General features: G+C 40.4%; 2 protein-coding genes across 2 annotated transcripts in view; one reads left to right on the top strand and one right to left on the bottom strand.

Annotated features, from left to right (window-relative positions):
* The first annotated feature begins 280 nt into the window (after positions 1-280).
* On the top strand, positions 281-5,165 carry eif3l (eukaryotic translation initiation factor 3 subunit L). Its single transcript, XM_085478221.1, has 15 exons — positions 281-430; positions 768-810; positions 947-1,157; positions 1,237-1,316; positions 1,541-1,602; positions 1,705-1,774; positions 1,862-1,935; positions 2,149-2,320; positions 2,470-2,624; positions 3,182-3,352; positions 3,579-3,712; positions 3,930-4,103; positions 4,294-4,483; positions 4,690-4,770; positions 4,991-5,165. Exons 1-15 carry the CDS (start codon positions 407-409, stop codon positions 5,060-5,062), a joined length of 1,713 nt encoding a protein of 570 aa, XP_085334347.1. The 5' UTR covers positions 281-406; the 3' UTR covers positions 5,063-5,165.
* Positions 5,166-5,439: 274 nt separating this feature from the next.
* Positions 5,440-11,217, bottom strand: part of LOC146695795 (cadherin-23-like) — a 34,649-nt gene continuing 28,871 nt past the window's right edge. The window contains exons 27-35 of the mRNA XM_085478220.1: positions 10,464-10,720; positions 10,290-10,387; positions 10,031-10,151; positions 9,856-9,935; positions 9,692-9,732; positions 9,490-9,550; positions 8,341-8,470; positions 8,059-8,178; positions 5,440-7,250 (exon numbers count right to left, since the gene is read on the bottom strand). Coding sequence (XP_085334346.1) covers positions 6,909-7,250; positions 8,059-8,178; positions 8,341-8,470; positions 9,490-9,550; positions 9,692-9,732; positions 9,856-9,935; positions 10,031-10,151; positions 10,290-10,387; positions 10,464-10,720 — 1,250 coding nt within the window. The 3' untranslated portion in view covers positions 5,440-6,908. The remainder of the gene's footprint in view (positions 7,251-8,058; positions 8,179-8,340; positions 8,471-9,489; positions 9,551-9,691; positions 9,733-9,855; positions 9,936-10,030; positions 10,152-10,289; positions 10,388-10,463; positions 10,721-11,217) is intronic.

Genomic DNA, 11,217 nt, shown 5'->3' with positions numbered 1-11,217 from the left:
AAACAATGAGGTTCATAAAATACATTTATGAAACCCTAATCAGAGCCCTAGCTTGCTCTTGTTCTCAGTTACACAGGTTTCATTCCCTAAGAGAAACTTAAGAAGAAAAAAACGCGGAAAGAAATGGTTATTCGTTTTTAAATTCACCACCCTCTACATATTTTTTGGCTTTTAGAAGAGATATGCGAAAGTTTGAGAATCAAGTGTTTCTTTTCGTGAACAACAAACTCAATTTCCCATAGTGCTCCAATTACGATGCGTGTCACTCCTACGTCACAGCTACTTCCTTCCGCTTCTTCCCATCTCTCCACCGCCAGCTGCGTGGTTTAGCGGCGGTAGCTAATTGAGCACATATTCTCTTTTTTCACTCCAGCATCTAAACTAGCTTGGACTAATAGCTAATACAATGTCATACCACGACGAAGAGGATGTAAGTACACATTTACTCCATCAGACATTTGTACGTTTTGACTGCAATAACAATGGCACACTGTTAGCTAGGTAGCTGTGTAGCTAGCTCGACTCCACCGGCATAGTATAACAGTGGCTTCAATGAGTTAGTGTGATATAAATTTACTCTTAAACCCTGCTTTAAGACAATGCAACCAAAAAAGTAGCTAATTGTCTGTAACTCTTTTTAGTGCATTTTTATTATTATAAAATATCACTATATAATCGATCAGGTGGTCGTTTCTCGCTGGGCAGATCAATATCAGATGCTGTAGCTGTATCAGTAACAAATGCCTGATTGCTTTGTTTCCTTACAGTACGATCCTTACTCCTACACAAACGACTACGATCTGCACACTGGTAAGTATACAAATAACCATCCCTTTTATACTCATACTATCTATTTTTACAGATACAATCCTCTTGTTTAGTCAGTCACACAACATAAGTAACTTTTAGAGCAGATTAAAGGATGTTCTTTTAATTTTCCTTGCAGGTGACCCTAAAGCAGACCTTGCCTACGAGAGGCAGTATGAGCAGCAGACCTACCATGTCATCCCAGAGGTGATCAAGAACTTTCTGCAGTATTTCCACAAAACCATCTCTGACTTGATTGACCAGAAGGTTTATGAGCTGCAGTCCAACCGGGTGTCTAGTGAGAGCATTGAGCAGAAGATCTACGAGATCCAGGACGTCTATGAAAACAGGTAAACTTAACTCTGTGCACATAACTCTCACACCGTGCGTGATCAATATGCTGACTTTTTCATGCTCTTACCTATTAAGCTGGAACAAGTTGACTGACCGTTTCTTCAAGACCTCTCCCTGGCCAGAGGCTGAGGCCATCGCATCACTTGTTGGCAATGGTGAGAGCGTTATCCATTACTTGTTCTACTTTTGATTTTGTATGGATAGTATCATTTTTATTCTTTATTGTTTGAGTGTGATTTTTAAAAAAAAAGATAAACTTGCACCGCTTAAGATTATTATTATTTATTTTATATATTTAAGATTTTATAAGAGTTTTAGGCCTCCTTTGTGTGGTTCAGTGGAGATGTTTCATGTTGTTTTTGTCTCTTGTGTTTTGCAGATGCCGTGTTTCTCATTCTCTACAAAGAACTCTATTACAGACACATCTACGCTAAAGTCAGCGTGAGTAGCTGCTAAATATGAACAGTCGTCTGTGTCTTTTTTATCACTGTCCAAAAAACTTTCTAGAATTTGGTTGGAAAAAAATATTTTCTGTATAATCAGGGTGGACCAACTTTGGACCAGAGATTTGAGTCCTACTACAATTACTGCAACCTCTTCAACTACATTCTCAGTAAGGAGCACATATTGTCCATACATTTTCTCTGATCCGTTAGTGCAAGAACAGCAGCTATATGAGATCATTGTTGACTCTAAACAGATGCTGATGGGCCGGCCCCCTTGGAGCTGCCAAACCAGTGGCTCTGGGACATCATTGATGAGTTTATCTACCAGGTACATTACAGTGTTTTTAGAGTGCATGCTCAACAATCAATAAGATCCAAATAAAGAAAAGGGCTGATAGCTGTTGTTGTTAATGTTATCATTACTTTAAGCACCAGATAGGTGACATATTAATGAAGATATTCATGGTCTTTAATGATCACTAGTCCACGTGGCTAGAAAGCATATTTAAAATCCACTAACAAACATCTCTTCCACCTTCAGTTTCAGTCGTTCAGTCAGTACCGCTGTAAGACAGCCAAAAAGTCTGAGGAGGAAATTGAGTTCCTGAGGAGCAACCCGAAGATCTGGAACGTCCACAGTGTCCTCAATGTTCTCCACTCCCTGGTGGACAAGAGCAACATCAACCGTCAGCTTGAGGTCTACACAAGTGGAGGTAAAGAAGAGTGTTTTTATGATATTTATAGAAACAATGGAGTATTCATAGAAACCTAATTATTTTAAAATCTTGAATTATGTCAATTTAAGGCTTTAGAGTCCAGGACTGTATAGGTCGTGAACATGTTATGTGTTCTTGTAATGCAGGAGACCCAGAAAGCGTGGCTGGAGAATATGGACGTCACTCTCTGTACAAGATGTTGGGTTACTTCAGCTTGGTCGGGCTTTTGAGGCTTCACTCTCTGCTTGGTGACTATTACCAGGCCATCAAAGTCCTGGAGAACATTGAGCTCAATAAGAAGGTACGACCTTATTTAAGACCTCATGTAGAGAGAGGTCTGGTCTGCTCCCACTAGTGATGATGAGCGCTGGGATTGAGTGTCATTATGGAAATGTGTTGTTGGTGTTGTTTCCTCTTGTCCTAGAAGGATTGATACAATGCTGACAGATACTGATGTTTTTAATTTAAAACAAACAAACGATATTCTCCGAGGATTCTTGTGATAATTTGACTCGACACAGTTTCTGCTTTATCAGTCTTTATGCTCATGAAATTTAATGTGGGCAAAGTGAAGTTGCAGTAAAAAAGAAGGAACTCATTAATTTACCTGACACATTAACAATGAATAACTATTATAATACTTTATAAAGTAAATACATAATTCACAGTTCTCAGTTCTTCAGTAGCACGGAGTCATATAATTCATTTCATCTCAGAGTTTAAAGTTTCTATTAAATCAACCTTTGTAGCAACAAATAAAGTTTGGCTGATCTGTTGAAATTAAACATTAAAAAATGAAACTGCTCATTTTCTCTGTAATTCATATTTCTGCATATTTTTTTTCTCCCTATCTTTCAGAGTATGTACTCGCGTGTTCCAGAGTGCCAAATCACCACATATTACTATGTGGGTTTTGCCTACCTTATGATGAGGCGCTACCAGGATGCCATTCGAGTCTTTGCTAACATCCTGCTCTATATCCAGAGAACAAGAAACATGTTCCAGAGGTCAACGTATAAATATGAGATGGTCAGTAACAGCAGTGGTTTTATTGTCTTATCTTTAGCTGTAGGTTCTTTTACTTATGTCTGTACAGAACGTGGTGAGAGAACTTCAGACAGCAACATTTGGGATGCGCTGATTTTCTTTAAAATGCTTTGACATGTGAATAATAATCAGGCACTCTCATTGTGTTGGATGATCAAACAGTATTATGTTTGGAACAGGTGTCATAATACCTATATGTTTTCTTCAGATTAACAAACAAAATGAGCAGATGCACGGCCTGCTGGCTATCGCTCTGACCATGTACCCGATGCGCATCGACGAGAGCATCCACACCCAGCTGAGGGAGAAGTACGGAGATAAGATGCTCCGCATGCAAAAGGGGTAAGACCTACACTCACTGCCTTGCTTTACAACATATTTGTTTAAGTTGTGAGTCAGTCCTTTTCTGTTTTACTGTTATGATTTTGTATTATGTAGAATGTTAAAGTGTGGAGCTTTGCTTATGGGATATGGAATCAGTAATGTATGACTTTATTAGCATTTGTGCTCGTAGCCTCAAACATTTCTTTTGATGCAAATGTTACTTTTACCATCTCAGAGATCTGCAGGTGTTCGAGGAGCTGTTCAGCTTTGCCTGTCCCAAGTTCTTGTCACCTGTAGTGCCAAACTACGACAACGTCCACCCGAACTACCACAAAGAACCTTTTCAACAGCAGTTGAAGGTCTTTGCTGAGGAGGTGCAGCAGCAGGCCCAGCTCTCCACCATTCGAAGGTGAGTCCCCCAACTTGTGAGTATGTGGAGGTTGTAGTTTTACCTGTAAAAGCTGGAGTAATGTACAAAAATATCCTGAATCTCCTCCAAACGTTTTGCCACACTTTACATATTTAAATCCTTTACATGAACTATTAGATTGTGTCTGAGTGCTTATACATGTCATCTAAGTCACAATATGTCATTGTAGCTTCTTGAAGCTGTACACCACCATGCCAGTAGCCAAGCTGGCCGGATTTCTGGACATGACAGAGCAGGAGTTCCGCATTCAGCTGCTCGTCTTCAAACACAAGATGAAGAATCTGGTGTGGACCAGCGGCATCTCAGCGCTGGACGGAGAGTTCCAGTCTGCGTCTGAGGTCGACTTTTACATTGACAAGGTGAACATCTTTTAAATGAAAGTGCTCTTTTTGATGTTTCTGTGCTGCTGTTTAAATAGCATGTCACAGGGCTGGATGGCTCTGAGGAATGCCTCAGGTGTTTAGTTTGGGTAAAATTAAGCATAAGATTTAAATTAAGTTTTACAGAAGTTAGATATGTGGATGTGGCTTGTTGTACTTTATATTTGATGGCATTTTCCCCACAGGACATGATCCACATTGCCGACACCAAAGTCGCTCGTCGGTATGGAGACTTTTTCATCAGACAGATCCACAAGTTTGAGGAGGTAAGCAATCGTCCATAATGCCTCTGAATGGGAAAATATTTAATATGTTTCAGATGCTAACTATTACAAGGTGTAACAATCTAATTTGAATATTAAAAGTTTGGAAATTAAACAGTTGTCTCTAATATTAAAATTAAAAACATCACCTGCTCCTTTGGTTTGCCCCGCACTGAAAAGATTTTGAATACAGGACTAATGATCACTTCTTGTGTCCCTACAGTTGAACAGGACTCTGAAGAAGATGTCAACCACTGCTACCACTGTGACATCAGGAACCGCTACAGGCCGATGAGACATCACATCACGTCTTCTAATGCCTCCTTCCAGTTTTTTGACAGCTATTATTAATGAAAAATTTTCTATGTAATCTAATAACAATAAAAGGATGGATTGGAGTGCAAACTAATTACTTGTATGTTTTTGCTCCCTAATACCAGGTGTGTTCCACTAGGAGGCAGTATTTACCACCTCACCACAGTTGCTAAGTCTTCTTTTGTAGTGTTATGTTCCTACTTAAGCTTTTGTTTGCGGGTAGAACAGACGTCAACTGTGAGGTAACTGGGGGACTAATATTTAGGTTTATTAATGTTTATTTTCAGATTCCCAAGCTTTTTGTTCCTGTCTGAGCTCGTTCTGCTGCATCAGACACCAGACATATGGCAACATCTATTGAGGTCAGAGGCCATTGCATAAGTCTTTTTATTACCACAGACCATCCCACAACATTTCCCAACACAGATCTCAGGGCTGGTGACAAAAATGACAAAGAAATAAAAACTTACAAAATGGGAATATAAAAAATCATTATTTTTTAAAACACACCACTCATCAGAAACAGCATTAGTTGTCCTGCAAAGGAAAACAGAACGACATGTCACCATAGCACAAAATACACATACTCAAACATCCAAAGTTGTTCCCTACCGATTTTGGTAAGCCAGCATATTTTTTTTTTCTTCAAAAATATCTTTTAATTCCGTCACATATTCTAGAAAATAAAAAAATAAAGCAAACATTGCTCATTGGAGCATGACTTTTACTCCCTCAGGTGGCAGTGTAAAGTCTCTGGGCACAATGCCTTCTTTATGTCTAGAAAATGGGATAATTCATAGTTTCCCCCATTTATAAGTCTTTATCAAGGCTTTCTCTAACTGCCCTTAATATCAAAGATTTATTTACTCCCTGTAACCCCAGTACCAGATAACAGTCATCCTTCATCCACCATGTTCATCATTTAAGAAGTCTTCCTCTTCTTATGCAGGTTCTTGCTTTAACTGTGACTGACACAGTTATGCCCTTAAAAGTGAGCTGGACTAGAGTCTGAATGTTCTCTGCTGCTCTTCAGACGATCAAAAAGAGCTCAGGCCTCCTCATCCCTTTGTGTGAGGTGAAAACGCCACTCCGTGAGCATCACTGGGAAAATACAGAGGTTCCCCTGTATCCATAAAGTGTTCATCAATAAAGTCCCAACAACAACATCTAATATCTCATTCAACACAGACATAGGCATCTTTCAATAAGGAAAAATATCAGCGTGATAAGGAATTGTTATTGTCTCAGTCTCCCATTGACGGCCATCCGCTGGTCTGAGTGTGTGTAGCATCATTTTTATTCTATTTATTTATTTTGAGTGTGTGTGTGCGTTTGTGTGAGTGTCTGCAGTCCAGGCATGCCTTCAAAAAGTTTAGTGAGAATGAGGCACCTTCTGACGATTTTAAGGTCGTGGTTCAACAAGCTTCTCCCACAGGGAGGCTTAGTCCCTCTTTTCCACTCAGCTCTTCAAATAAAAGTTGATGAAACCAGTTTTTTTTTCTGTCTCGCTGAAGGAAAGTGTCAAGCTTGTCACTTTCCTTTATTAATATGTTTTCTTTTTAAATAAACCATCTCTTGACAAAATCCAACATGGGACCGTTTCCAATGCAAGATCCACCGACGCTGACCCAGTGCTGCGTTCGTCCTTTATCGGGATGTCTCAATGATGCACTGACGTTCGATGATGATGTTCCCTAGACTACACACACTGCTCCTCCAGTCCTTCCCAAACTTATCAGGGTGGCGGTGTGAAGGCACAAGGACACACACACACACACACACACACGAGTCGTGGTTTGCTCTCAGACCAGCGAGGCCTCGGCTAGTCATAACTCTGTGATCTCCAGCGGACTCTCAGACAGGGTGTCCCCATCCTTGTGGCGGTGCATCGGGGTGGACTTTGCAGACTCTGTACGGGCGTTGCGCTCAGAGTACAGCACCCCATCAGAATTTAGTGCCTCCAGAGAACGTGCCAGGGCCCGCTGGTCGTCCTCAGGCAGGCTGTTGAGGTCAGACGTGAGGAGCGTGCCTGTGCTGCCGTGGACCACGTGCACACCCTCAGACCCTTTCAACTCCACAGGAAGCTTGTGCTTGAAACGGAGAGTGCCCCGACCTCCACCCATACCCAGATGCTCATCGTCCTCGTCATCCAAATCGCTCTGGATCAGCTGTTAAAGGAGGACAGGAGAGGAGAGGGAGAGTGAATGAAGCTGCTAGCTATTAATGCTGGGATTAAAATGCATTAGGTTGACAAAGAAATAGCTTTGACAAGGTGCTAGAAAGGAGTAAATCAGTGGAATGAAACAGAAGTGAAATTAGTAGGTCACTGGAAGAAAAACACTTGAAACAAATAATCAGCAAATTTTAAGCTTAAACTCTGTTTGACCTGAAGTCTGGTTCACAGTACACGAGAAAGGAGAACCAGCAGGAAGGAATCATGTCAGAGTACTCAGACAAGCTGTCAGAAAGGGAACTGAGAGAAACAGAAGATCATTCTCCAGCAGACAGGAACACCTTCAGCAGGTGCAGAGAGCTCGTCCGTTTTTTGTAGCCCACCTCAGTGACAGATGAGATGTCTCCTTCGGTTGTGGATGCTGTGACAAGCCGTGCTGCAAAGAGCTTTTTCAGTCTCAGGTAGTCGTCCAGGACCACCTTGAGCAGGGAACCCTGACAGGATGGCAGTCATGATCAAACATAGTATGTAACACCATCCACCTTTGCACACCCGCGCTGTCACAGGACAGATAAATAAGAATCCAGAGCAGGAAGGCCTATCCCTGAAGGCACGTTAAAAGCCTATAATAGAGTCCTGAGGGTCTGCCTCTATATTTTATACTCAGGACCTCCTCCACTTCTTAAAAATAGGGGAAGGCTTGAGTTCTGGGAAAAGAAACTGTCCCGACAATTATGAGATGGATGGAGCAAAAATAAAAAAGAAAGTATGCGCATGTGTGAGTGCATTACTCCTGGTCTCACCTTGATAGGGCCCTCTCTCATGATATGGCCCAGTTTAGCAATGTTGTCGTACTCCTGAATTGCTGCCCTCAAGTAACAATCATCCTCAGGTTTCGCTTGAGGCTCTCGACCAAATGTGCCCTGTGAGAACAAATGATGAAAACGTTATGGTAGAGTATTTCATGGTAAACGATACAAACTCCCATATTCTACATCTCTTGAGTATTAAAACACATAGCAAAATTGTATCTATTAATATACTTGGGGTGTTATTGAGAAATACAAATGGATGTTGGTACTGACGTGAGTGCGTGCGGGGCTGTTCCACAGGTCAGTTATCTCACTCAGGTTCTCAGGCAGGTCATCCTCATGGTCAGCCTGAGCAGCCAACTCAAGGTTGCGACAGAATGGGTCCAGCCACACTGGATTGGCCCTGCAGAAGCATTAAATCCATCAGTGAGAGGTTATACAAAGGACCTTGCCTTTGAAGGCATCAAAATAAGCTTCAAGAAAATGGTTAATTCAAATGAACTTCCTGATCTATGGAGAAAGGAAAGAAATGATTGGATTATGTGTCTCTTTTCTCATAATTTGTTGTGCTATAGAAATGCTGAGGATACCTAATTATGGTGAAAACAGCTCAAATAGTCATGACAATGCAGTTAACTATGATTTTTACAACTATTTTGTCTGTAAGCTAATTATAAAGCTAATGTGCAGTTAGCTTAGTTTGATATAATGACACTGGAAACAGCTAGCCCGGAGCTATGCAGAGATAACACTTACTTACACTTAACACTTACTAATTAACATGTTAGTCTTGCTGTCACACGTTAAAACAACACTTTAGGGTTTTGTGGGGAATTAAATTCCAATAATATTTCTTGGGGTTGCAGGACGATGATTTTTAACTTTCAACTTTTTAGGTTGTTCACTAGTTTTGTATACTGGTCTTTTTATTTTCTTGAGCATTTTGGAGCATTTAATTCTTGTTATAATTTAGTCCTTTTAATTTGTTCCCTCTTGTAGCTTAAGATTAAGTTAAAACGTTTAGTTATGGCGCTTACTTCCTGTTTTATTTTGATAAAATCTAGTGGTGTCTAGTGTTTAGTTTTACTTCCCCTCCTGTATCACTGTCTTTCATTATTGTCAAGTGTCTTGTCTCCCTCCTGTGCCCTGCTCTTCTTCTGTCCTTTGTTGCAGTGTCTGTTAACCTCCTCTGTTATATTATTAATAAATACACTTATTAAGCATTTATTTGTTTATTGTTTTCTAAGTTAAGGAGAGGCATGCCTGAAAAAACAGAAGTTGTCAAACAACAAAAATCAAGTGAGACTTTGAAAAAACAGAACTTGTCAAAAAACAAACATCAAGTGAGAACTTTGTTGTAAGTGAGAACTTCTTGTAAATAATGTTAGCCAGTAAAATGTAAAAATAAAGCTATTATCTTACCCCTCAAAGGAGTACTTGTTAGTGTTGGGCATGTCCAGGATATCCATTAGTCCCTGGTTTCCTGTGAGGTAGAGGAAAGTTCAATGTAATGGAAAAACAGCTTTGAGTTAACTGATATTTTGTACTGTACATCAGCAGATAGCAAAGTCATTTCCTGATCAACAGATAAAGGGACCGTCCCATCAGTCGAGCTGCTTCTCACCTGTTGATCCTGCGACAATTGCTTTCAACTTCCTCTCATGTCTGCGTCAAACAAAAAGACACATTATGAGATCATAAACATGTTGATCAGCTGCTCAGACTGGTAGCGTGACTGAGCGAGTTTCAAACAATGTAAACAAATGTGCCTTAATACAAAATTCTTACACTCTGCGATAATGCCAATTCATTGTGACAAACAAAATCCCCGCAAAGCACAGCAGCACAGCCAAGATAATGATGACCAGCTGTGAAAGAGAAAAAGAAAGACACCTTAAAAGCACCAAAACCAAATAACATCTGCAGCAGGCTGGAGACTTCCAGAGTTGGCAGCTTTGCACACCTGCAGAGTAGAGATGTCGTCTGGCAGTTTGTCCCCAACAGCTGGCTGGACGTCCACAACATTGTATTTTCTGAACAGGTTTCTCAGCTGCTCTTTGTTTTCATCGATCATCTGAATAACCCTGGAAAGTATTAAAAAAATCGGTTCAGAATGTGTAGTCCTTATATAAAAAAGGCCTTATTGCACTGGCCTTATTATTCCTAGTGTATGTGAATCAAAGTGCAACCACGCTGCTTTGGAGCGCTAGTGCATACACGACCTTTCAACGTCTAGGATGGTGTTGGTCTGATTGTTGACAACGTGGATGAGCATATCAGTCTGAACATAGCTCACTCTGCCCTTCTTGTCCACATGAAACTGAAAAAAAGGGTCAAAGATGTCAGATATCTACACACTGCAAACAAATCAAAGCATTTCTCTAAGAAAGCCTAACCTGTATGTCATCTAAATTGACAATAGCACCGGTGATGTTGGAGAGCAGGTTGATGAAATCTTCCTGGTTTGCACGAACAAAATCGGGAATCTCATTGAAGACTATCTTGACCCTCTGGTCATCCCGGAGAATATAGATATTCACATTAGTTGTTGTGCTGTGTCCAGCAAAATCACATGCCAAAATCTCAAGCTGAAAGTAGCCGGGATTAAAGGCTGTGAAGAGATCGTAAGTGCGGATGATGCCATCTGTCAAACCTGGGGAAATCAAGGGACAGCATTGTTTCTGTGTAAGAAATTTGCTTCACTCGGGAGCAAAAAGACTTTTGTCACTGTATGTACACCAGTACAACTGAAACCATGCAGAAAAGATCTGAAAATAGGCGGTGGTTTAAGTAACTTTCTCTGCGTCTGCGTGGGAAAATGGTTACGGGAAGCAAAATGTTCATGTGTGAGAACGCTGTTACTATTTGTTAACTCGGTTTTATTGAAGCCATTTCAATTCCTATAATTTGTTTGCAAACGAGTTCAGTCTGAACTTACTCATTTGTGACAGAGTCGTCCTTATCTTTTAAAACAATATGTGAACAGTTTTTCATCAAGTTTTTATTATGAGATATTTGACATCTGCATTTACTTTAAATCTCTCGCCATTGCTACACAGTGTTTTTGCCCTCTAGAATTCCGAAATACTTGTTGTGCAAGTTTCTTAAATTTCTTTTTTCTCACAGGTCAAAATGTACCCAAGATTAAAA

Source organism: Copadichromis virginalis, linkage group LG13 (assembly GCF_057382275.1).
Source record: "Copadichromis virginalis isolate Kocher_CV1m ecotype Utaka linkage group LG13, C_Virginalis_male_GT1.1, whole genome shotgun sequence".
Taxonomy (NCBI): domain Eukaryota; kingdom Metazoa; phylum Chordata; class Actinopteri; order Cichliformes; family Cichlidae; genus Copadichromis; species Copadichromis virginalis.
The sequence above is the reverse complement of the archived record's forward strand: the minus strand, read 5'-3'. Positions and strand labels throughout refer to the sequence as shown.

Excerpts from the sequence above, each read along its gene's own strand:
- eif3l (XM_085478221.1), top strand. The coding sequence starts at position 407 with ATGTCATACCACGACGAAGAGGAT. Across the intron at positions 3,353-3,578 it reads CAACGTATAAATATGAGATG|ATTAACAAACAAAATGAGCA; the intron begins GTCAGTAACAGC and ends TGTTTTCTTCAG. Across the intron at positions 4,484-4,689 it reads TCGACTTTTACATTGACAAG|GACATGATCCACATTGCCGA; the intron begins GTGAACATCTTT and ends TTTTCCCCACAG.